This window comes from Carettochelys insculpta, chromosome 2, assembly GCF_033958435.1.
Source record: "Carettochelys insculpta isolate YL-2023 chromosome 2, ASM3395843v1, whole genome shotgun sequence".
Lineage (NCBI taxonomy): Eukaryota > Metazoa > Chordata > Testudines > Carettochelyidae > Carettochelys > Carettochelys insculpta.
In genome coordinates, this window is record NC_134138.1 from 67174404 (window position 1) to 67199648 (window position 25245).

Below are 25245 nucleotides of genomic sequence, written 5' to 3' on the forward strand. Positions count from 1 at the left end.
AATCCCAGAAAGGTTCAGCTTTTTAAAATATAGCCAGCATATTAATATAAATACAAGGCAGACAACAGCTCCATGCTTCTTGATGTAAAAATGGTGAAAGGCGTGGGACTGAGAGCAGACAGCTTTTATTGTTGCCTGGAGCAAGGTGCTTGGTCCCCTCCCACAAGCCCTCTGAGCTATATGGACTGGCTCTTCCATGGTGTTTCAAAGGGGACCAGGGCTCCAGCTGCTACAGTAGCAACAGCAGTTGTTGGGAGCTCTTGACCCCAGTGCAACTGCCCCCACATGTGTCCCCTGCTTGTCCTCTAGTCTTCATTCCCAAGCTATCTAAATTGCAGCCTTTGACCACTTACAAAATCTTGGAGTGGCCTCCCATCAAAAATGATTGCCCACCCTGGTCTAGTCTCTGAGGTGATTGGACAGGAGGCCTGATTCATACTCATGGATTGTATGACAGTAGGCAAGTTACCTCACACCTTTGTTTCCCCTAGTAGCCTCTGTCTCTTCTGTTTAGAGTATGAGCCCTTCAGTGGAGGGACTAATGCTAGATGCTGTACAAAGAGTGGGTCCCTAAGGCCTCTTGGTGCTTCTGGAATATGAATAATAATATAACTCCTACCTCAAAGCATCTGAATAAAAAGGTACCTGTTAAAACCTTTACTATGTATGTATACATGCAGAGTTTAAGAAGTACGGTCTTGCCAGGGAAGTAGTGGAGTTTCCATCCCTGGAGGTGTTTAAGTCTCGCCTCAACAAAGCCTTGGCTGGGCTGATCTGATGGGTTTCGTCCTGCTTAGGGCAGGGGGCTGGACTCAATGGCTTTTTTAGGTCTCTCCCAGCTCTGTTGTTCTATGATTCTATGATAAGTACTCATGACATTGTGTTGTTGAAAGAATTGCAGCAGCAAAAAAAACCCATATAATGCAGACACAGTTGGTAAAGTTTATTCCCTAGATTGAATAAATTGGTCAACAAACTAACTTGTAGTTTTTAAGCCATTTGACAGCAATGGTTAATGTTTAAAACTCTGTTTCTCGCTACTTGTCGCTGTTATGTTTTAAAATTTGTGCACACATGAGCATTTTCACTTGCTTAATATTTTCAGCAACAAGCACCTTTCTCTGGGTAATCTTATCTTTAGAGGCCACAGCTTTGAGAAGCCATCTGTCTAGCAGTATGCTCAGCCTGAGAAACTTAGCTTGAAGTATTGTTAAATTTCTTGTTGTTTATGAACTTTTATCTGGAGGAGTAGCAATTTCATAAAACATCAACTTTCATAAACATTTTGCAGTAGCATCACTCTAAAACTTTAAAAATTTAAATATGTATTTACATCTTAAAAACAAGACAACCCAAACAAAACAAAACAAATTTTTATGATGAATTGGGAATAAGCTCTGCTTTCAGAAAGAGTTCTTTATTCTTCAGTACTGGTCGCATGTGTTCCAGGGCCATAAGTGGCAATAAACTGTAACAGCTGGTGATGGCACTGCATCAGATAAACATCTCTTTGCTGCAGAGAGTTTTCATCACTGAGGTCAAATGGAAACACTGCATTGAGGGCTACACAAAACACGGAGGTGCCTACATAAAGAAGAATGAATTGAAACTGTTATGTTAATAGATTTCTGTATACACTCCTGTAAAATCTTGATCAACTGTTCTGCTTCAGCTTAGTGATGTTTGAAAGGCTGACTAAAGAAAAGAGCACTAACTGCATGTTATAAAATATTTCCAATTTGCTCTCAATTTCATCTCTATTAAAGAATGCTTTTGGGGGCTGGCATCAGATATGAACTTTACACGGGTGTTTAGCTGAACCAAATTCAAAGCAGAAATCTGCCTTGAAATTCCAAGACGCAGGTAAGAGACACGATTAGTCTGCTGTATGTATAGGTTCTGGCACTCAGATCCTTTAAGCTCTCTTGTCAGAGGGAGCCACTTAGAGCCTGTGGTATTATGATCCATGACAGGAAATTCCTCCGACAGAAGGAATTTTTCCTAACCTTGGCAAAACAGGCAGTCTTTTTTTAAACAAACAACCACCCCCCACACACAATGGGGAGTGTCATCCTTTACTGGTTAACTTGAACAGTTTATTGATGTAAAGGACTAAGTTAAGTCTTACTCCTTTGAGATATATTGCTATGACATAAGTTTGAGTTGAACAATATTGAGCTCCTGACACCTTTCATTAATGGTTTCTAGAGTGTTTTTGGTAGATCCCACTCCTCTAATAAGGGAATGAGTACAAGGAAAGCTGTAAAATGTTACCTGAGAAGCTAGATACAGCCAAAATAATTCTTGCTTCTCAGAGAGATCTTTTGCTCTTTAGCTTTCTGTCTTTATCAAGTCAACCTTGCTGCTTTATTCTTAGCATGGAAACAGTGCTTTAACTAAGAAAACATGGGTATTTATAGCCACATTTTGATATGCCTCAATTCAAAATTGGTTTCGTCTTTGATATCAGTTTAAATCTAATGTTGAAATTGACCAAATTTAAAGCATCTGTGCACACGTACACCTAATACAGTACTCAACTAACAGATCCAGTCTGTTAAAACTTATTTTACCATGTTTTAAAATGAGGGATGATTCAAACAATAAGACAGCAATCAACGCATCTTCCTCAAGCACTTTCTGCCTTAAACTCAGCTTAGCATGTGCTTCAGACAATGAAACCCTAAAATAAAAAAGTGCCAGTGTTTTAGAAAACTGTAAGATAAAAATGCTAGTGTGTCAGTGTACACAAGTTATATTGGTATGCACTCAGTGACTAAAAAGCTAGCTATAGTGCCAATCAGTAGCAGCACAACTGCAGTTTATTTTCAATACCATATCCAATTTTTACAGGTTTAAATGCTGTATACGGTAAGGTCTCGGAGTATGCAAACTCAGAGTATGCGATCCCACTCTTACGTGACTGACCCTGATTCCTATAGTAAACCCTGTAGCGCAATTTACAGTTGTGCTTAACTCACTCCCCCTGCTCTGGCTCAACTCCACTGGCTTTCCATGGCCCTGGCTCAGCCCCTCCCCCAGCTCCACTCACTACCCACACATAGCTCCTGCTCACTCCTCAACCCTGCTTCTGGCTCTAGCTCATCACCCCTCAGGTGTGACTCCGACTCAACCTGCCTGGTCCCTGTTCAACACCCCCTGCCAGCTCACCACCTGCAGGCTCTGGCTCACCTGCTTCCCCACCCCTGTCTCTGGCTCACCACCCCTCACGTGCAGCTCTCGTTCACCCTCCACCCCTGCCCCGGTTTAAGCCCCCCACGCATGGCTCCAATTCAAACCTCTCACATGCGGCCCCATTTCCATCCTCCTGCCCCGGTTTAAATACTCCGCATGCAGCTCTGGTTCAGCCCCACCAGTCCCCCACACGCAGCCCCAGTTGAACACCCCTGACAGCTTACCACCCATGCCTAGCTCTGACTCCGGCTCACTGCCCGCGTACATCTCTGGCTCACCTGCCCTCCCCCACCCCCACGTCTGGCTCTGGCTCCCCACCCCTTGTGCGTGGCTCCGTTTCACCCTCCACTCCCAGCCCTGGTTTAAACCCCCTATGCACGGCTCCAATTCAAACCTCTTGCACGCGGCCCCATTTCCATCCTCCTGCCCCAGTTTAAACTCCCACGCATGGCTCCAATTCAACCCCCTCTCCCCAGTTCACCCCCACTGCCGTCTTACCACCTGCGCCTGGCTCTGGCTGTAGCTCAACCTCCCGCCACGTCCTGGCTCACCGCCCCGCACACAGCTCCAGCTTAACTCCACCCCTTCCCCCTGCAGCCCTAATCCACCCCAGCCTTATCTCCCCCCCCCCCCCACCCCACCGCCAGGCTTAACACTCCCCAACTGCCCCCACATCCCAGGATTTACCTTTCTGCTGCTTCCCCAGCTGCAGAACATGTGTTCTGGGGAAAAAGTTGGACCACCACTTATGCGAAATCAGAGTTACGTGAGGGTGCATGGAACGGAACTCTCGCATACTCTGAGAACTTACCGTACTCAAATTACTTCACATGGGCAAAGTTACATACTGCTTATTCCATCACAGCCCAGTAGGTACACTACTAGTTTGTACTTCACTTTCCCAGAATAGTCTGATAATGCATGTTATAAAACTCCCTCATGTTGCATGAAACAAGCATAACTGTTGCATTGCTCAAGTATTAAATACTGAATTAAGGATACTTCAACAATCTAAGTCAGTGGTTCCCAAACTTTTTGAGATGGCGACCTGTTCTGACAATTCAGTAAGACTCTGTGACCCAAGGCAATTCAAAACCAGGTGGGGTGGGAAGGTTCTTCCCTGTTTTTCTTTTTGGATACGTCTTCATTCCCCACCCCAGCACCTCTGGACTTAAACCCCTTGCAGCCCCAAACCATTACCCCCCCTGCCCTGGCTTAAACCCCTCACAGTTCCAAATTGTCCCCTCACCCACCTCACAGGAGCGCTGCTGCTCCCTTCCCTGCTGCTCCTTCACTAGGCTACCGCTGCCTCTGTGCGGCTCCCCCCAGCCCTCCTCCTCCCTTCCCCCACCTGCAGTGGGGCAGTTCCCTGCTCTGCCACACTGAAATGCGACTTAGTGTAATTGGTTTAACAGCCAGATCATTCCTGCCAGCTGTTAAACTAATTTAATTTGAGTTCCATTTCAGTGTGGCAGGGCAGGGACAAGGAGCCAGATGAGTGAGCAGCAGCAGCTAAAATGACTCCTTAAAGATACATGTGCGGCTTGGAGCCACGCGGCTGGTGACCTTTAGAGAAATTTAATGGCAACCCATATTTCAGTCGCGACCTGTAGGGTGGGAGTCCCTGGTCTAAATGCAATTGCTCTGTTTTTGCAGATTTGTTTCAGTGTTTGTTAGTTATTTTAGTGATGAGGTTTGGCCTTTAAATAGCCATTAGTTTTCATGCCTGGCTAATAAGTTAGTTCAAATAAATATTTCTGGATATACTCCAGAATAAATTCAGGATAAATGAACCATCCTGCAATTTTATAAATATTTAATTTGAAAATTTGAAGGACCTTTCTTACAGAGATCTCTGTTTTTATTTTAAAGTGTCTCATAACTCCCAAATAAGCAAGCACTAGCACTATTTTTACAGATGAAGATTTTGAAGCATGAATAAGTTAAGCAATTTAATTAGGAAAATTAAAACGTACAGGCTTTTCAATGCAGATGTTGATAGTTTTGATCCATGAATAGAATCTGTTCTGACTCTGCGACTTGCTAGGTAATAGCCATGAATGAGTCTTTCTGCTTCTGAACTGAGCTCTACTTGCAAATTCTTAGCAAATAGAATAAACTAAAAAACAACATAAGTTTTAAATGTTTGAGGAATACTGTTGAAAACTTACACCCAAAGCTCATTTTAATATTTATAACAGCAATTGCATAATAATAAATCTTGACCATATTTTCTATATTGCAATTGTTAGAAAATATTAGGACTATTTACGCAGTAATATGCTAGCTATGTCTCAGGTGTGGAACCAAGTAATTTGTTCATTAATCTATTACATTGAAACAAATATGCTGGAAGCTCCCTCAGTAGTTTTAAATAAATTATTCTCTAGTTTAATGAAATATTAGAAATAAACATACATTAAACTAATAGAAATGTTCCTTTCTTGTCCACGCTGCATACTGAAGACCTACATTTTTAAAAATTACATTTACCAACATCGTTATTTAATAACTTGGCTCTTTAAAAGGAGTGTATATAAATGACTTCAAACTTGAATCAAAACCAACTTTTAGTATGAAGAGGGTTTAGGACACTGATTTGTTACTGTCAATGTTCAATTTTGCATGCTATCTTTACTTTTAATCTATATATGTAATTTAGGACATTACAGCTCTGAAGGATTTGTTTGTTTGTTTATTACTATGCAACTCTGGACCAAATTTAGTTGCAGTGTTGGGGGTGAGATCCCTGGAAGTGAACATGCTTGCACAAGATCTAAATTTGGGTGTCACTTCTGTGTTTAAGCTTTTAAAATCCAATTTCTGTCCCTCAGAATGGAAATAGTAGTTAACCAAAAATACATTTAATAATAGATTCCCATATTGTTGGCTGCTCTCTTGGGATACCTGTTGTTGATTTCATCGCGTTGGACAGATAGATTACTTCTGGTTTAAAATTTAAGGACTAGCTGTCAGCCAGATAGTAAGTAAATGTCCAACTGGCCACAGAGCATCTGCTATGCTGGAACTTCTACTCTCACCAACAACAGAGGAGCTGCATAGCTTGTGATATGTCAAAACAAAAAACAAGTCCAGTAGCACTTTAAAGACTAACAAAATAATTTATTAGGTAATATGAAGAATTGGGCCTGTCCCACGAAAGCTCATCACCTAATAAATTATTTTGTCAGTCTTTAAAGTGCTACTGGACTGCTTTTTTGTTTTGATAGTATATAGGCTAGCATGGCTTTCTCTCTGTGATATGTCAGTGTTTAAAAATTAGTGTAGAACCCCCCAGAAAACAATCTGGTGCATAGAAGACACAATTAAGTTGCCTGTCAGCATTTACCTTGCACTTTTTGAAAGACAATGTTTATCCTGCTAACAGATGTTTCTTACTGTGATTTAGGATGAAATTTGATTAACTGCAATTAAAGTTTGATGGTTTGAAATGCCTTGAATGGTGGAGAAACATGAATATTGTATTCATATCAACTGTGTATCAGGCCAATATGGAGTTGGACCAGGTTTAATTCAATAACTATTTTCCATCCTGCACTGTATGCTGGCTTACATTTAAAAAAAAATGGATTAAATGGGCGTTGCTGTTTTGCTTATTCTCCAATAATATATAACTGTATTCTTCCTGTCAGAGATCTCTGCCCTTTCTTCCCCGTGAAGCAGTTCTTTTGGAAATAACATGATTTAATCTGTTTGGTACTAAGTTCTGAGGTTGTGCTTTGAGGAATAGATACAAAGAGGATGCAACTCCCACTAGTTAAATGCTCAGAAAAACACCCACCAATTTCAAAACAAGAAGTCCTGTGGCACCTCTTAGACAGATTTTTTTGGAGCGTAAGCTTTCATGGTGAAAGACCCTCTTCGTCAGATGCATGTCATACATCTACTGAAGTGGGTTTTTGCCCACAAAATCCTATGCTCCAAAAAATCTGTCAGTTATCAGGTACCAGAGGACTTCTCATTATTTTTGCAGATACAGACTAACACGGCTACCCCTCTAATACTACCTAGTGATGTATATTTTATCTAGAAAAATAATGGCAGCACTTGTATTGGCTTCAGTGAGAATGGGTCATGGAATAATAACTGAATATCTACATGGCCAGAAGTATACAAGTCATTTTAGGAAAACCACATCATGCATAATAATAGTACTAGATTATCATATACAATTTTGTTCTGAACTGAAGCTAATCACCTGTTCATAATCGTGTGTTGTGAACTGCTGGCAGATGGTATAAGGTACTTGTTCTGGATCAATGGCTTTTGTCATGATGTGATCCACAAGAGGAAGAGCTGGTTGGGTAGATAAGTCACTGCAGTGTATCAGAAGTCCAAAAGCATCTATGAGGTTAGCTGATATGGATCGGAAGTCCTAAACAGAATTAGACCCCAAAGCAACATGACAGAAAAGCTCAACTGCTTATTTTTCAATCAACAGAAGATATCAAATTGAGTATACTGTGGAGAACATTGCAGGCGCACTTGCTGCCTTTGATAGGTGCCCAAGTGCAGAGATATTGAGTGACAATATAATCTTTTTTGGAGGGGCAGGGGGAAATACAGTAATCCAATGTCACACAGGCACAAATTCTATAATCCTGTTTTTATACAGAGGCTGCAGGAACAGCATAAAATCCATTAATAACCAAAGGCCTTGTGTTTAGAAAACCTGGTCTGTTTTAGAGGATGTGAAGTGACCTCACTGTGGTTTGGGGAGATGTCACCTGTGTCAGTCTGCTGCTGAGCTCTCTCCCAAGCTTCAGGTGTCAGATGGAGCGCTCCCTAATGCACCTTGCAATGCCTCCTGTCCTCCAGATTCAGATTTAACAGACACCCCTTCCCCCATTAGTCCATTAAATTGACGGTTTACTATACAGTGCAGCTATTGTTATAACAAAGTGTGTGTCTTACCAGCTTGCCAATTGGAGTGTTATCTTTTTGTACGTATTTTTTGGAAGACTCCTCATCTACAAAAGACCAGAAACTGGTCTGAATTGGAAGAATAACTTGATGATCAACATCTTCTCCGTATTTTTTTCCAGGAATGAAGACTGTAGTGGTTCTGCTCTCCAGCACTGTCAGGTTAGACAATATATGTTACTTAAATTTAACTACTGTAATGTAACAAACCTCTGATTCCATGTAGAGGATCAGAGGATAATTCCAATTACATATTGCACTTAGAGGGATAGCCGTGTAAGTCTGCAGCTTCACAAATAACAAGCAGTCCAGTAGCACCTTAAAGACAAACAAATGTATTAGATAATGAGCTTTCATCTTACCCAGCAAAGTTCATTACTAATAAATAAGTTAGTTTTTAAGGTGCTATCGGACTGTGTGTATATTGTACATAGTTTTTTATGGGAAAGTCAGGTTCTCCTCAGTCACTAATACAAAAGGGTAAAAGTAATCCTAATGCTATTAGTGGAGAGGCATGAAGAAAATATTTGTGCATTGAACTTTTGTACTCCAGCTGAAATATTTTTCACAGCCCTGCAGAAGCTATTGTTTCCATATTCAAAAAGAATATTTAGGATAAAGTACAAATAAGCATGTTACATGTATAATTTAAATAAGTTGCATCTGTTTTTTAACAAGCCAGAGTACTATCTGTAGCCAATTTTAAGACACGTCTAGTACACTTTGCACAATCTTTAACTTACATAAAATCCGTTAGCTACATCTATGCAAGGAAGTGAAATGCTTGCAGTCTTTTGGTAACTGCAAGCCATCCCTGGTTGAAAGTAAGCTAAACATAACATCAAGTTATGTTTTGTTTGAATCACTAGTGCTGGTACAGACAGGAATGTGCCCCGCTTCCAAGAAAGGGCTCTCTAAAACAATCTTACCATGCTAAAATGTGCTTAGTTTGTATCAACTCCTAATATAATTTGAGAGCTTGCCACTTCCAGGATGTACATCCTTTATAAGCTAGTTTTCTATAATTTAAACCATGGGTGTCCAACCTTTTGGCTTGCCTGGGCCGCATTGAGTGAAGAGGAATTGTCTTGGGCTGCATATAAAATATATAATATAGTTAATGTGTATAAATCACATAATAATGTTAAAAGTTTATGATCTTGTGGGGCCGCATTACTAGCTGTCCAGGGCCGCAGGTTGGACATGCCTGATTTAAACAGTTAATGTAGTAGGTAGCTCTTCTGCCTTAATAAGAATGTGATCATATCATCCCTTGCTTTAAGATCCACTTATGTAAAAATTCTATTAACCTTATTATCAGCTCACTTTTCCCCCTATCTATCTGATGACAGTTAGGGAGAAATTTATAACATCTCTGTCAAATAACGAGCAGTCCTGCAGTACCTTAAAGACTCTCTCAAATCTTTATTAAGTAAGGAGCTTTTATAGGTAAGACCCCCTTCTTCAAGAGCAGAGTTGCATGTATGATTTAAAGGGCCCTGGACAAACAGTACAAACTAGCTTCCTCAAGACCTGGTGTTCCCACTTCTCCCTATGCCTTTTACTGGATCTACTTGCGATTCCTCTGGCACTCTTTTCTTCCCTCTTCTGATTGCTTAGTATATGCAAAATAGCTTTGTAGTGGTTACCTGACTGCAGAAGTTCAAGCTTATCCTTTTTGTGTGACAACAAGTTTCCTATGAAGCAGATACCGCCTTTGGCCAGCAGAGCACTGCAAGCCTGAATGCTAGCTGTTCCAGTTCCATGCTTGTCTTTGGATACAGTAGGAAAAATGTCACTAGATGTGGGGTGCCGTATTCCCCGAGCTACAAGACTAACACTGTAATTCAGAATCCTAGCGGGGGGAGAAAAATTGTCAGCAAATTGCAACACCTGCAAAAATGTACTTAAATTGTTTTCCCTTTACAAAAACAAATTGTATGTATACAATTAGTATTAAAAGTACACACACTGGAACTTCATTTGAGTAAGGCAGAGCACTTAGAGAAAATGGAAATCAAATCATTTTGTAGGATTTTAAAATATTTGAGTACAAAGGTAAAAACTCAGGTTTCTTATACACAATCAGAAAGGGGTTGTTACTCCTATTTATCTTTTAATGGTTTCCCCCTAGTAGCACTACACAAAGAAACGTAATTTTCCAGTTGTATTCTAATGTGACATTCTTAAATGGTTTAGTATACAAGGCAAAATTCTGTGTTGGGTCAGAGGAGGATTGAATTATCTTCCTATGTTGTTAGTACCTGATTCTGCCCCATTGAAGGTTATGGAAATTTTACCATTACCTTTAAAGAGTGCAGGATCAAGCGTCTACTGCAGTAGTCCTAAACATTGTGCCTATTGTATGGTGATTGAGGAAAGGTTAGTGTATCTACATAGGAGTGGACCCAGAGACTCTAAGGCATAGGTGCAGAGCCCTTCCCTGCTAAGCTTTATTCTAGGGCATGCAGAATGGGCAGCCTAAATGTTGTTTCCTACATGCAGTGGAACCGCTTTGAATCTACACTCATCCTCGTTAAACGAGTACTTACGAGTACTTGCTTAAACGAGGGACATATACATACTTATCTTTGTTCACTAGATGAGTGAACTCCCCCTGTTTAATACAAGCCTTACCCTCCCCCCATAGCTGTAATCTGTGGCAGCCTGCCCCCACCCGCCAGCTCCACAGCCCCAACCATCACAGTCTGAACACCCTGCTGGCCCTCAGCCCCCACCCCACCCACCCCATGACCTGGCCTCCTCCCAGCACCCACCTGGCCAGGTCCCCTAACCCATTCCCCCAGGTAAGTTAAGGACTTAAGTACCATGTGGTCAGGTGCTTCCAGCCATGCCGCAGCTCCCCCCTGCACCCTCCAGCCCAGCCCACTCCCAACACCCTCCCCCGTAGCTCACAGCTCCTCCCGTACTCTCTGGCCCACTTGCAATGCAACCCCCCGTTCACAGCTTCCCCCCAAACTCTCCAACCCAGCCTGCTCCCAACGCTCCCCCAGCCCACAGTATGCCTGATTTTTAAAGGTATTTAGGCACCTAAATACCTTTAGCAATCTAGTTGTTAATCTGTGTGCCTCAATTTTCCAGCTGTAAAATGGGGATAATAATACTTCCCTACTTCAAAGGATTGTTGTGAGAATAAAGGCATTCAAATATTGGTAGGTACTTGGATATTACAAGTAAAAGGAGGTATAAAAGTACCTGAGATGAGATTTGTAAGGTACTTTGTTATCCTGCATATGTTTGTGTAAGTTAGTTTAAATTGGCAAGGCCTCAGGGGTGATTGTAAAGTGTGTTCTTAGAGATCCTGGAGATAGCTATAATTAAGCATTCATAGGATACAACATACTGTATTTTTAATCAGGTGTTTGTTTTCTCACCTCTTTTTCAGTTGCTCATACCTTTGGGGGAAAAATGGTATAATCTTTCAAAGGTTGGCTTCAGCCCAAGATTTTTTTTTTCAATTAGAGCTAAATATGTCCAGTTAATCATTTGTGAAAGGGTAGGTTAGTGAGGAAAGCATTTCTTCCATTGCCTGAATATTTTCTGGCTTTCGTTGCAGTAATAAAACTCAAATGGCCAAAACTTTCCTTTTTGAGGAAGTATAATGAAGTCATATTGGAGAGGGGTTGAAGAAGAGATTTAAAATGGTGTCAGGCATGCATGATAGAAGCGTTGTGTTTGTACTAAGATAATTTGAATCCAAGAGTGGTTGTGTGAGAGGATGACTGTTGGACTTTCTTAAATCAAAGATTTCCTGTAATTTCCATTATCCATTCAGGTTGACCATGAGGGGCAAGAGTGGGTACACTGTTGTGGGTGCACAGCCATCAGTTTTTTTCACCTCTATCAACTGTACTTGCTCAGGTCAGAACAATACAGTGATAAAAATACCAGCACCCATTTAAACCTTGCTAATCACTTATGGAGCTAAACTGGAGGTTGCAACAGTGTTAACTTTCTGACAAAATAGTTTAGACAAGACTAGTTGCTTTTTCAGAGTGATTTGAGGATGGAGAGGAGTAGATCTTTGCATTGTAGCTGCAGCTGTACTCCTTTAAATAGCAATTTTAGAAGGACTGTTGCTAACCCTCTGCTAAACAGGAAACTCAACAAGTAAGTTAGGCCATTGACCATTAAAAGCTTTCCTTGTTAAAAGCAAAACCTCTAATTTCACAATGGTCATAAGCAGCAGGTCAGTTAATGCCACTGGATTGCACCTGCCCAACATGACCATCACGTTGTTTGCATCCATTTCAGCACTATAATAATGGTGACCTGGCGAACTGTCAACAGAAATGGGGATTTTGAAATAAAAACATTGCACCCTTTATACAAAATTTTATTTTGCTGAGTAAACACCCAATAAATGTTTTGAAGTGTGAACTCTGTTTTCCTTGTGAGAAAGTATTAAGCCTCTCTATATAAGAACTTGGCAAACCTCTTCTTTAAAGCAAACATACTCTTAAAAAATACAGGTGTCAGTTTACCTATCTGCTATTAGAGTGTCGCTGGTCACAATCAAAAGATCCAGGTAATTTGCTGTCTCACTGTCTGTGTCACATGTCTGGACTAGACTCAACAGTATGGCTAATTTGAGAGTATTGTAAGTGCCCGGTGGGACAACTTGGGAAGCAAAGATGTTGGCAAGTATGGCTGTAAACCTCCAACATGAACTCGAAGTCAAGGACAGCAGATACTTAAAATTATCACCGATACAAGAAGTACCTAATATAAATAAAGGATATCTTAATCAGCACTTTTTAACGTATACTCACACAATTAAAACAAATCAACAGATGATATAAGGAAAAAATTAAAAGCCATATATATGGAATTTATTTTGGGATAAATTCAGATTGTCAGCATCTTAATATTAGTTTTACTATTACTAAACAGGTAAAGGAGTGTCCACTAATACATATTGGGGTCATCTACACTAGCCTCCTCCTGTGAAGGGGGCTTGTAAATAAACCAGATTGGTGAATAGCAATGAGGCTCATTAGCATAATTCTTGTGATCTTTGTAGTTGTGGCAAGCATTCTAGCCACAGGCACTTTGAAACATTTAATTTCATTCAATAAAATGTACCTTAATTGTGTAAAACACAAACGTTTTGGGAATAAGGGAACTTCGAAGTAGCATGGGCACTTCACAGTGCCTGTGGCTAGACTGCTTGCTGCCACTTGGAAGTTAGCAACTTCAGTGTTCGTGTTGTGAGAATGAGGTGCTGCATATGCAGTGCATCACCTCATTGCTATTCATTGATCTAGCTTGTTTACATGCCCCCTTCAAAGGAGGGCGATAGTGTGTAGACAAGCCCATTGAGTAAAAGCAAATACATGGATTGAAATTGTTCCTGTCTAAAATATCATCTAAGTATTCCTCTGACAGACTGATAATATCTGCATCATTCTGGCTAAATCTTACAGAATTAAGGTAAATTTTATTGAATTAAATTAAATGTTACCAAGTTAGGCTTGATATGTTTGGGGCCCATTGTATTAAAAGTGCAATTTTGTATGTTTTGTGGAGTTGTATGTAACACCTCTAGGAGGAAAGGGATGATAATATAATTCCTTCAGTTATCAGCCCTTGTGACGCTACCCTCTAATGGTCAGGAGGACTACCCCCTTTTACCTACAGAGAAAGAAAAGATTTTTGAAAAAGTTTAGTCTCTGTGCCTTCTTCCAGCTCTACTGAACAGACAGGCCCCAATCCTTAGGGGAGGATGTGTCCTATACTGAGACCCCAGAAGACTGAGCACTTGTTCTGAGCTGAAGCTGTGATGAACTTTAAGTCACAAGGAAACCCCATGGGTGAGGGTACTACTGAACAGCTGCTGCCTGAGAGCATGTTAATGATGGAGTCATCTCTGTTAAAGCTTATTGGCGTGCGTAGTGGTTCATTCTTGTTCTAATGTTTTCTGTAGAGTGCTTTTTATCTTAAACTTAAAACTGTCGTAATTTACAGAGGCAACTGGTGGGGAGAACCCTGGGGGGCAACCCCTACTTACCAACAGGAAGAAAAGTGGTGTAGCTGGAGAGGAACGTGAGCTGGAGCAGCCTTGATGCATTTCCCACCCCACTCCCTAGCCTTCCCCCAGTGAAGGGGAGAAGCCAGGGAAGTAATGCAGACTCCAGCTGTTGGAGCTGGACCTATTAGTCCTTTGGTAAGTCTGCATCGTCCCCTCACTCACCAGCAACTGTGGGGAAGGGCAATAAAGCATTCCCACTTCATGCTGTTCTCCAGTGATGCTCCTCTGCTTCCTGCCAGAGAGTGCAGGAATGGTCCTGCCCCTTCCCTGTAGTGACATGGCTTGGGAGCAGTGCAAGCTGGATCCATCAGTGGACCTTCCTTGTTGCTGCCAGTAAGTGCAGGGGAGCAGACTGTTTGCTGCTGGGGTAACACCTCCCTCCCTGGGGAGGCATATGGCCCCTCGTAACTTACACTTGTGGACGGTCACACTGTTGCCCAGCTGTAAAGAGAAAGAAAGCAGGTATGCTGGGGCAATGTCTCTCTGCTGGGAATAACAGAATGAAGGCAGGGAACTGTGCAGCCTGGAAATACCAAATACCTATCAGAAAAGACAAAGGTCACCAACCAAAAAAAGCCACAGTTGAGGAGCAGGAAGCCTGAAGCAAAATCTAGTTCCCATTCCCTTGAACTGAGACAGTACCATCTAATGAAAAGCAGAGTTTAGAAATATTAAATCATGTTCTGTATTTCCTAAATAAACAAAGTGGACAATAGTAGCTTGTGTGTGTTTCTTGGGTGACAGCACTGTTAGGCAGAAGATGATTGGGGTAAGCCCATACTCAGGATTATTGGAGGGAAGGCACTAAAGCAGTTTCCAAACCTGGATCTCCTTGTTCCAGCAGATGGTCACATCGTTGATCTACTGTCTGTTCTTAATCTTTTAATTTACTAATACCTTTCTTACCTTCTGGACTATAGAGCTGTATACTGTTGACTTCTATACAGACTGTAACTTGTGAGCAGCTTTGTACACATGCTGGAATTCCTATAAACCTATACCTGCTTCCTATTTTCATTCTGTTTGACAATTCATCTAGAAACAATAAATATACACAAATATGAAGATGTATTTAAAAATCAAAGTCTCTATAGGTATTTTTATATTAAACCTATGCATCAGGTTAGAAAATATAATTGAGTGGAAGAAACAACAGTTTGGTTTCAATGCAGCCTTACAGAACTGTACATGTAGACAGTTTCTAACTTTTTAGAGCACCACATGAGGGAAGTGGGTGGGATAAGCCACTGGATGATCTTCTATTGAGAAAATGGATAACAGTTTTGAACTGAAACACAAAAGAATGCTTCTATTTTCAGATCTCTGAACTGAGATTTGCAGTGTTCCTGTAATCACTTACTGTCACAAATGTGATGGTAAAATGCCTTAGTAAATGAAGACGAGAAAGAGCAGGTTGTTAGGTAGTATCTTTTATTAGACCCATTTATGTTGGTGAGGGTAACAAACAAACAAGTTTATATAGAGTTCTTCAGAAGCAAGGACCTAGAATGAACGGACTTAAAAGGAGATATAAAAACGCATTAGGGAAATCTTTATGTGCATGTCATTTAAAACCTGCATTGTCTTTGGTAAGGTCTATAAAGAGCTCAGTGTGTGAGATGTTATGTCCTGTCAGTGCCTATTGTAGCCTATGAAAATTGGGGGCACTTGTTTCCAAGGATTCAGCTCAAAGGCTTTACTTTGTAATATGTATACAACATACTCTATCTGTGCTGCTTTCTGTTTTGAAATGACTGAGTTAACTGTGTGTGCATAGAGAGAAAAAATTCAGAACGCTCATCTGGCAAACTCCGTAATCCATCGTGATTTGTAGTTTGACCACTTATAAAGGGTGTGGCCAAATTTCCTGTGGTCCCAGAGTTTGCTTCCAGCCACCAGTCCTGGCTCTCGGTTCTGTGCTGTTACTTAGCTGTAATTTACCCCTAAATATCTTAAGAGCTGTGTAAGTGTTGGTACCAGAAAATATTGACTTCCCACTGTCTGGAAAATTCTCTTGCTTGGCACCTGTCTGGCACCCTCAGGACCTGACGAGAGATTCAACTTCTGGGTGACTTTTATAGAGGGACAGCCAGCACCAAAGCATAACTAATGATTTTTTAAAAATGGAAAATGATTACAGTACTGACAAAATATTTAGTCATGGAAATAATTACTTTTTTTGTGCCTATAGCTGAGTTTTTACATTAGGAATACTATATTGTTTGCAATGGACATTAGAAAACTCAAGCTAAAGAGCATGAGGGGAAAAAAAAAAATCAGGAAAATGGATAGCCTGAGGAGGGATAACACAAAAAATGTTAAACTACTACAAAATAATATGACGGGAGGAGGAAACGAGTTACACAGAAAGTGAGATTATACTGTATAAATTATGGGGTTTCTTTTCAAATAAATATATTAACTAAATATAAAAATTATCAGTATTTTGTCCAGAGAAATGAATATACAAGTTAAGGGCAAGAACTTCTTCCAGTTAACAAGCTGTCTTGCTGGAATATCATTCAGTTCTAAAACATGTGTTTTACCGTTATATTAGGAGAGATGAACACACAGCCTACTCACCTCTCAGGAAAACTGTGAAAGATTGAATCCTGAAATATGGTTCATTGTTGGAATATCCTTGGAAAGCAGTAAGAGCTTTTGCATCTATCATTTCAACTATCTGTTTATCTTACAAAATAAACAAGTGTAGAATGTTACATTGTTTAAGAGCAGTACTTTACGCTGTAAAAGAATAAGCTAATTAAATAAAATGTAACAAAACCAGAAATGTAATCCAGATACAATTAAAAATTATGTAATTCTTACCACCAAGTACTCTAAATTTCAGGTCTTCTCGCAGTGGTGAAGCACACAAACTGCATACAAAATCACTCCTCACTGTTGCAGACTCTGTAGCTCCAGGTGTATGCACTCTTATATACTTAAACCCTAATAGAAAGTATTATGTAGACCAGTGTTTCCCAAACTTAAAAACATTTGCATACCCCCTCTGGGACTTTAGCCTTATTGTTGCACGCCTACTCCCAGTGCCATTCTAGGGCTTATCTCTTGATTTTTAGTAATTTATTTTTTGCCATGTACCCTGTGAAATCCTTTCAGGTGCCACAAGTGGTATGTGTATTACACTTTGGGAAGAAACACTGATATAGATTGTATACCCAATATTTCTTCACGTTGTCACAATTACTTGTAGTGAACTTTAAGTTACTTAAAATAATATATAAAAGGTTTTAATGATATTTACTCCAGTTTACAATGTGGCAACAAGTATAAGCTCTGAAATTTCCTGGCTCATTAAAAAATTGCAGTGTCTCGATTTTCAATCACCAGCCACAGCAACAGAGTGAGTAAAACACTGAACTGAATCAGGAGTTCTTAAGTGTCCTATTTTTCTTTTTGTAAGATGAACAACCTTATTGCACATTGTGTTTTTCTCATGAGCTGGGAGCGTCTCCTGCTGCCACCAAATAAAAATCAACAATTATGGTATACTAAATTTATTAGGCTGTAATTTTACCACTGGATGGCAGAATTGCTGATTTCAGATTTGTAACCTCATCATGTTAGCCTGATCTTTTGAGCAGCAGTCAAAACTACATGAGGTCTCTCTATTTTTATAAATATAAAAATATTACAGTATGTTCTACAATCAATGCAGGTCCCCCAGTACACATCTCCCTGATCTGTCATTTTGCATATGTGTTGCTCATCAGCAGGAGGAACACATTCCAATTCACATCAGTCCCAATCTGAATATCTGTCATTTTCAACTTACTTGCTTCACCTTTTGTATTGCTTTTCTGTGGGTGCTTAGCACTCACTGGCAGCCAGACCCCTCTCATCCCTTCTCCCTGCCACCACCTCCTGCATGCGCTGGCAGAGCTATTTAGTGGCAGGTAGGAGGTGTTGAGAAGGGAAGGAGCATGCTTGGAGGAGGGTGTGAGACTGGGTGGAAAAAGATAGGGAGGGTGCAGAGGGGGCAGGCTTTTTTTTTTTTGGTGGTCGGGGGGATTACCCATATCCATCATTTTGCTATCCATTGCCCTTTTCAAGACTGCAACCCAAACATATGCTGGCCATTCCTTTCATTCTAGCCCTGGGTATTACATCCTCTTTTACACATTCACAGTCATTGTGAAAAACAACTGTAGCAGTAAATCTTGAAAAAATTTAAGCACCAGAGTTATTTTACACAGGGGAGAGTAGTTCCATAGAAATCAAAGACATCATTGAACTTAGTAAGACCTAAACTGCTGTGAAGGAATCAACCCTAATCCAGTGCTGTTGTATGGCAGGAGTCTGATACTAGCAAGAAACTCTGGCTGGTATTATCATATTGGTTATATTATGAGTCTTTACAACATTTTTATACAAGCAAAAAAAAAAAAAACCCTACAGTCAATATAGTATACTGGCAGGCAAAAAAATTATCATCAGTATAGCTTATTTTGTTCTGGGAATTGTTAGTACACTGGCAAGAGTTCTCTTGCAGATGTAAAAGTCTCTCTGCTGCGAGAGGAAGGTTTGCTGGTATTCGGGCAAAACCTTTGTAGTTTAAATCCGGCCAGTGACCAAAATAAATCAGGAAGTTGTGATGCTCTCAGTATAACCGGTGCCCAATATGTTCACAACGTGGTGAACAGGATAGTGGTGTGGAATATATGCCTTTCAAGCCACATGCTGCTCTTGGAGTCATTAAATGCAACTCCTCCTCAGACCTGCACACAAGGAGTGCTGTCTGCCTGCTCTGCACATATGCCTCACAGCTTGGTGGGAGAAGTGCATGACAGGAGCTTTGGCTGTGGATCGAGTGGTGGCTCTGGGGAGTCAGTGGCATTAAATTAGAACATGTGGGGTGGGTGGGAGTGTCTGGCTGAGGGGTAGGGGGAGGTCATTTATTTTGGGGGGAGGGGAAATGGGGCAAATATGGAAATACAACAACCACAAATGTGGCAATCTTTGAATTCCTATTTGACACTGCTGCTCTCAGTATGTCAGAATGCATCCCGGGTGGTCAGTTCTTTTGTGTAAATTACATAATTATTTATATAGGAAAATACTAAAGTTTTAAAAATTCAGTGTAAATGAGTTAAGAGTTAATGGGCAAATCAAAGAACCTTTTGAGTCTAGAACTTTAGTCATTTTATATTTTTTTTCCTACCTTCAGAAAATGGACAGGTTTCCTCAGAACAAAGGAATCTTGCTCCTTGTGTGTATTTCGTCACAGTACCCATTCCAATCACTATTCCCTCTGACATATAAAATCTCTGAGATATGTAGTCAAGTGGAAACTCACGAAGTCTGAGAATGTAACTTGACAGAGGAGGCAAGTGTGTTGGTTTCAACACTATGTTAATCTCAATAAGAGAAAAAGGGTTGCATTAAAACAAATTTTTATTTAAAATGTAGAGAGATATTTAGATATAAAATTATAAATAGCCATGTACAAAAATGAGTGTGGTTCACAGTTACACAAACATTCTAGCGATGTGTCAGATAGGGTGAAATTAGCACATGGTCACATGTCAACCTGTGGAACTCTGTGCCAGAGGGTGTTGTGAAGTTTAAGACTAAAAGGCTTCAAAAAAGAGCTATGTTAATTTGTGGAAGACGGGTCCCTCAATAGTTACTAGCCATGACAGAGAGGAATGTTGTCCCTAACCTCTGTCAGAAGCTGGAAATGGGTGGCAGGGTATGATCACTTAATGATAACCTGTTCTCTTTCTTCCCTCTGGGGCACGTGACATTGGCTATAGTCGGAAGACAGGATAATGGGCTAGATGGATCTTTGATCTGACCCAGTACAGCCATTCTTACGTTCTTATGTCTCCCTTGTCATATGCAGAGAATGTGTTGGAAAGAAGTTCCAACTATTTTTTGTTTAGATTGATAAGACTACTGAATAAAAGTGAAATTAAAACTGAAAAATTAACATTGATCTCTAAACCCAACATAATAATTTCAAAAATTAATTTTATTTAAGCTGGAAGAAAGTATAAACTTACTTGGGCCTCTGTCTCTAATTGCTCAATTAATGATAGCGTTTTAATAGCTATGAAACAGACCTGTAATGCAAGAAATAAAATTATAAAGAAAAAATTGGTTTAAAATGTTGAGTACATTTCTGTCTCTGTAAATGTACAAATTCACTCACTGACTGAAAAATCTGTGCAGCTTTCATGGGTTTGTGCAGAATGTGATTTCCAAGAGTTGCATCCAATTCAGCAATATCCGAAGGATTTACTGAAATAATGAATCGATAGACTGCGTAACTTTGCTTTAAGTCTGTAAGAGCAGAGAATCAATGAGCAAGAGTTTTAGTGCGCACACATTATAAATAAAGTATATTATTGCTTAAACCAACTGTTTGGCCTGTCTATATTACTAAATTTACTGAACAAATGGTACCATTGTATCGTTTGCAATCATCCACAAATTTTTGAAGGCCACCACTCCTATCAAGGTAAATAAGAGCAACCTCTCTCATTTTCAGATGATCTGGTCTCATCTTCCAGTGAAGCTCTATGCTCTCTTTTATCAAAATACTAGAATTTATTAATATAGATCATATGTTGTGAATTAGCATCAGCGCTCAGAAATTCTGTAATAAAAAAAATGATAAAATATGTAAAAAAAAGACATAGTATCTATAAAAATTAAATCAAGAGCCAACAAATGAAACAAAGATAATTATTGCCTTCTATAATATGACAAAGTAATTCTTTCAGAAATATTTTGTTTGAACTCCCCTTTAAAATGGAAACCCTGTTGCCAACAAAGAAATACAATACCATGTTGTTAATGTAAATTTTCTAATAATAATCTTCTACTATTTAGAGACAATTAATTCTTTTGAGACGTTTAAATTTGGAGGGACCAGAAAACCATGTGATTCTTTTACACAAATTTTAAGGTTTTTGTATAGTATACTTATACCCACTGTGTGAATAAAAAAAATCAAATCACACGGTATTTCTGTGCATTAACTAGACTGTGCCTTAGGGAGAAGAGCAGTACACCCAATCACAATTTTTTACACAGTAACTCTGAAATTAATGTTATTTTCTTTATGTTATCTAATTCAGGCACTGATGCATGTACACACTTATGCTAATTCTCTCATATGCGTAAAGTACATATAAGTGTTTTCAGGAGTATGATCTTATTTTTTGTTTGTAAGTTTTTTGGGGTAGTGTTCTTGTCATTTTGTTTGGTCTAGAGTATATTAGGCATATCAATATTATTATACAAATGTTACTACATCAATATATTTAAAGTAAGAAATAGTATAATAATTTGTCTTACTTTAAATTCACCTTTCTCCCAAGTGTCCAGGTCCACAAATTCTTCACTGGATCTTCAGGTTTCAGTGCCACATCTCTGTAATGTTTGTGTAACTGTGAACCACATGTACATGAGTAATCTATATAGATATAAATAAAGGTGGTGGAACCAGACTGGTCAGTCATCGTAGGCCTGTAGTTAAGCTCTGCACCAGAAATGCATATTTCTTGTGATCCTCTGCATCCACAGATTCCACAGTATGGTTTTCACAGGATGCATCACAGTTAGGAAAAATGACTTGGTCTAAATACTCCTAAATATTTACTATTTTTAAAATTAACTTAGTCCAATTTGTATATGTATACTAAGTTTATATATGTATTCCAAGATTGCTTCCTTACAGCCCTACACACTATTGTAGTAACATTTGTACAAGAGATGCCTCATAAGGTATCATTAGAAAACCTGTAATTTGATAAACAGTGATATGATGTACGTAGCACTTTTATGGGTTGTTATAAATGTCCTCTGTATGATGTAAAACTACACATGCAGACTCACATCACCAGACTTGTCAAACAGATCTGTTTTGACAAATGAGTGTGTATTTGTCTTAATTTTCATTTACACAATTAACATAATCATCAAGCAGGAAAGAGGAAAACAGCTGTCACAGGTGCATAAGTCCAGCAGGGAACATCCTTCCTCCAGAAGACTGCCTATCTCCCTGTTCTCAGCTGGAAATTCTTTTCAAGGAGGGACTGAAACACTTTAAAAAGACAGGATAAACACCCCATGACATCTCCTTTTTTCCTGCCGCATTTTCTGCAACTCAAAAAACAAAACAAAAAAAAATAGCTCTTGAACTTTCAGGGAGTTGTCCTGACCTGAAGAGTTTAAGTTTAGTTGGTAATGCTCATGGAAGTATGTGCTGAGAAACTATGCTTGAATCTAATATAGTTCATTAAATTAATAGTTTTTAGTGCCTTTATTTTTTCTTGTAATCATTTCTGACTTCATTACTTGTACTCACTTAAAATCTCTCTTTGTATTTAATAAACCTGGTTTATCTAATCCAGTGAATTGATATGAGAATATCTGGGTAACTCAGATAAGCAGCTGTTGTATTTCCTTACAGGAATACAATGGATATAATATAATTGGACTCTCCCAGTAGAAGGCTGGGTAGTGCAACATACACATTCTGGGGCAAAATCTAAAACTGGGAGTTTGTTGGGCTCATCCTACAGCATAACTCAGGCTAGTGAGAGCCAGGGTGTGACTGGCAAGCTGCACTTATGCAAGCACATCTTGGAGTGACCTTCATGCTAATGGTGGTTTCCAAGCAGCCCAGGTGACATGGGAAAGCACCCTAGGTTATGGGTAGGGATCATGAAGTCCCCCACTGATCTGGTCAGCACTCTGGCATATCACATTCGCCTAGTGCAGTCAGTCCACACATGATACTAAAGTCCTCTGCTTAGGTTGGAAGAATCTAGAAGAAAAGGATCTGAAGATTTCAGTAGATGAGAAACTGGATATGATTCAACAGTGTACCCTCCTTGCCAAGAAGGCTGCTAATGGCATATTGGGCTGCATTAGTAGAAGCACTGCCAGCCAGTCGAGGGAAGAGATTGTTCCCCTCTGTTCTGCACTGGTGAGCCCACAGCTGCAGTACTGCATCCAGTTTTGCACTCCTCCTACAGAAAGGATAGGGACAAATAGGAGATAGTCTAGTGGAGTGCAAGGAAAAATATTAGGGGGCTGGAGCACATGGCTTACAAGGAGAGGCTGAATGAGCTGGACTTAATTTAGTCTGTATAAGGTTTTTTCCCCCCCACCCGAACCCAGATGCTACACAATTGCAGAAAGAAAAAAAATATGAGACAGTGTTTGAACACCAGCTGGATGCCTCGCATGCTGAGCTGCCTAGCCAGACAAACCCTCAATTATTCTCCCTGCTGGCATCACTGCACTGCCCAGAACTGCTGGCACCTCTACACACCACTGGCAGAACCACTATAGTGCCCCCATGGCTCCCACCACCCAGTTGGCACTGCTACATACCGCTGCTAGCACTGATACCCTCCTTGCTCGCTAGAGCCTCTACACCCGCACCACTACCTCCCCACCCCTGTCGGCACCACTCTCCCCCCACACACACAGATTCACTGCCCCCCCCCCTTACCTACTGGCACCACTACACCTCACCACTGCCCCCCCTCCCCCCCGGCCTCACCCCACACCCCTCTGGCAGTACTTCACCTCACCACTGCTCACCCCACTCACGCCCACTGGCCTCAAGGGTACCACGTCACGTCACCACTGAATAACCTCACACCCCAGCACCGCTACACCTCGCCACTGCCTCCCACCCACTGGCATCCTCAGGAGCCATTACCCCCCACTACCCCAGCACCATCCCCATAGCACCACTATCATCACTCACCTGCCTCTGGCACCGCTAACTCCGACCCACGCCCCTGGGCCCGGACACGCCTACACAGCGCTCTGGCGCCAAGCCCACCCCGCTTCGCCCCGCCCCGTCTTGCCTGCCCCAGCCCGCCACGGCGCTTGCGCAGAAAGCAGGTCGGCGGGGAGCCGGCGGGTGTGGCGCAGGCTCAGGAGGCGGGAGAGGCATCCCGCCCCCCCCCCCCCCGCAGTCCGGCCGGGCTCCGCTGGGGGCCGGAGGGGTTGCAGCAGTGCGGGCACCACAGCGGCCCCGGCTCTTGTTGCACGTGAAACGTTCCGCCCCTGCGGGTGTGTCGCGGGAGGGGGGGGGGGGGGGAGGCGCCTGGCCCCCGCCGCTCTGCCCGGCCGCCCCATCCCTGCAGCGGCTCGGCCCGCCCTCAGCACACCCGGGCAGCTGCCGCAAGACAGATCCCCACCCATGGGACCTGCCTGCTGCAGAGCCCACCCCGCCCCCGGCACCACCTGCTCCGATAAGCCGCTCCCCGCCCCACGTACCCCCCCGGGTTAGCAGCCCGGAGCGCCCCCCCCCCCCCCAGCACTGCCATTCTTCCCAGGGCAGCCTGGCACCCGCCCGCGACCGCAGCTGAGCTGGGCGGGTTTTTTTCCTCCAACGTGTTATTTTCTTAACATAGCCAGGGCCCTTTTCAATAGCCGGGGGCTGAAAGTCCCTGCCCCGCCCTTTCTGCCTGAAGCCCCAGTTTACCGGGAGTGGCTATAAACTCACTATCAGCTGCCCAGCTCCTCCCCTCCACACTAACAGTTCTGCCAGCCTCCCCCTTACCCACCGTCTCATTGTATTCCCCAAGCCTCCACCTCTCCCCCGTTATGGAGCTACACATCTCATAGAACTGGAAGGGACCTTGGGAGGTTATTGAGTCCAGTCCCCTGCTCTCTCTGCAGACCAAGGACCATCCTTTTCTTTTTTTCTGTTTGTCCGAGATCCCTAAGTGCCCCCCTCAAGGATTGAACTCACAACCCTTAGAGGGCAGGGGTGTGTGTGTGAAAATATTTACCAGCATTCAGCTCTGGCTGAATTCAAAGGCATTCCCACCCCAAACTGAAGGCACGTGGGCCTTGTCCTTAGACACCTACTCCTATACAGTGTTTCATAGGCCTAAACTGGCTCTTTTAAGAAAGCTATTTACAGAGATGCTGAAAGTGTAGCCAGAATGAGCAAGGGCTTCCAAAAAATCTTTCCCCTTGAACCCATGCTCCTCCTTCCAAATTATTTGCTGATCTGGTTTGCTTTCCTTTTAATGACTTTTTTGTGGACC

General features: G+C 41.4%; 1 protein-coding gene and 1 long non-coding RNA gene across 6 annotated transcripts in view; one reads left to right on the forward strand and one right to left on the reverse strand.

The window, feature by feature from the left end:
* LOC142009296 (uncharacterized) overlaps positions 1-25245 on the forward strand; it is a 47901-nt gene that overhangs the window by 14748 nt on the left and 7908 nt on the right. For 3 of the 5 annotated variants that reach the window (XR_012644413.1, XR_012644416.1, XR_012644417.1), the window contains exons 6-7: positions 8262-8301; positions 16749-16908. This is a non-coding gene — a long non-coding RNA (uncharacterized LOC142009296). Of the gene's footprint in view, positions 1-8261; positions 8302-16748; positions 16909-21543; positions 21631-25245 lie in introns of those variants that run through there. The other 2 variants (XR_012644415.1, XR_012644414.1) reach the window with 2 other exon arrangements.
* MCMDC2 (minichromosome maintenance domain containing 2) lies at positions 516-21554 on the reverse strand. Its single transcript, XM_074987122.1, has 14 exons — positions 20624-21554; positions 20370-20500; positions 20221-20280; positions 19377-19572; positions 17021-17143; positions 16775-16882; positions 15098-15226; positions 12645-12882; positions 9789-9994; positions 8131-8294; positions 7415-7591; positions 5172-5314; positions 2574-2683; positions 516-1584 (listed from the first exon to the last, which is right to left on the reverse strand). Exons 1-14 carry the CDS (start codon positions 20721-20723, stop codon positions 1418-1420), a joined length of 2052 nt encoding a protein of 683 aa, XP_074843223.1. The 5' UTR covers positions 20724-21554; the 3' UTR covers positions 516-1417.

Excerpts from the sequence above, each read along its gene's own strand:
- MCMDC2 (XM_074987122.1), bottom strand. The coding sequence starts at position 20,723 with ATGAGACCAGATCATCTGAAAATGAGAGAGGTTGCTCTTATTTACCTT. Across the intron at positions 17,144-19,376 it reads AACCTGTCCATTTTCTGAAG|GGTTTAAGTATATAAGAGTG; the intron begins GTAGGAAAAAAA and ends ACTTTCTATTAG. Across the intron at positions 7,592-8,130 it reads ACACTCCAATTGGCAAGCTG|GACTTCCGATCCATATCAGC; the intron begins GTAAGACACACA and ends AATTCTGTTTAG.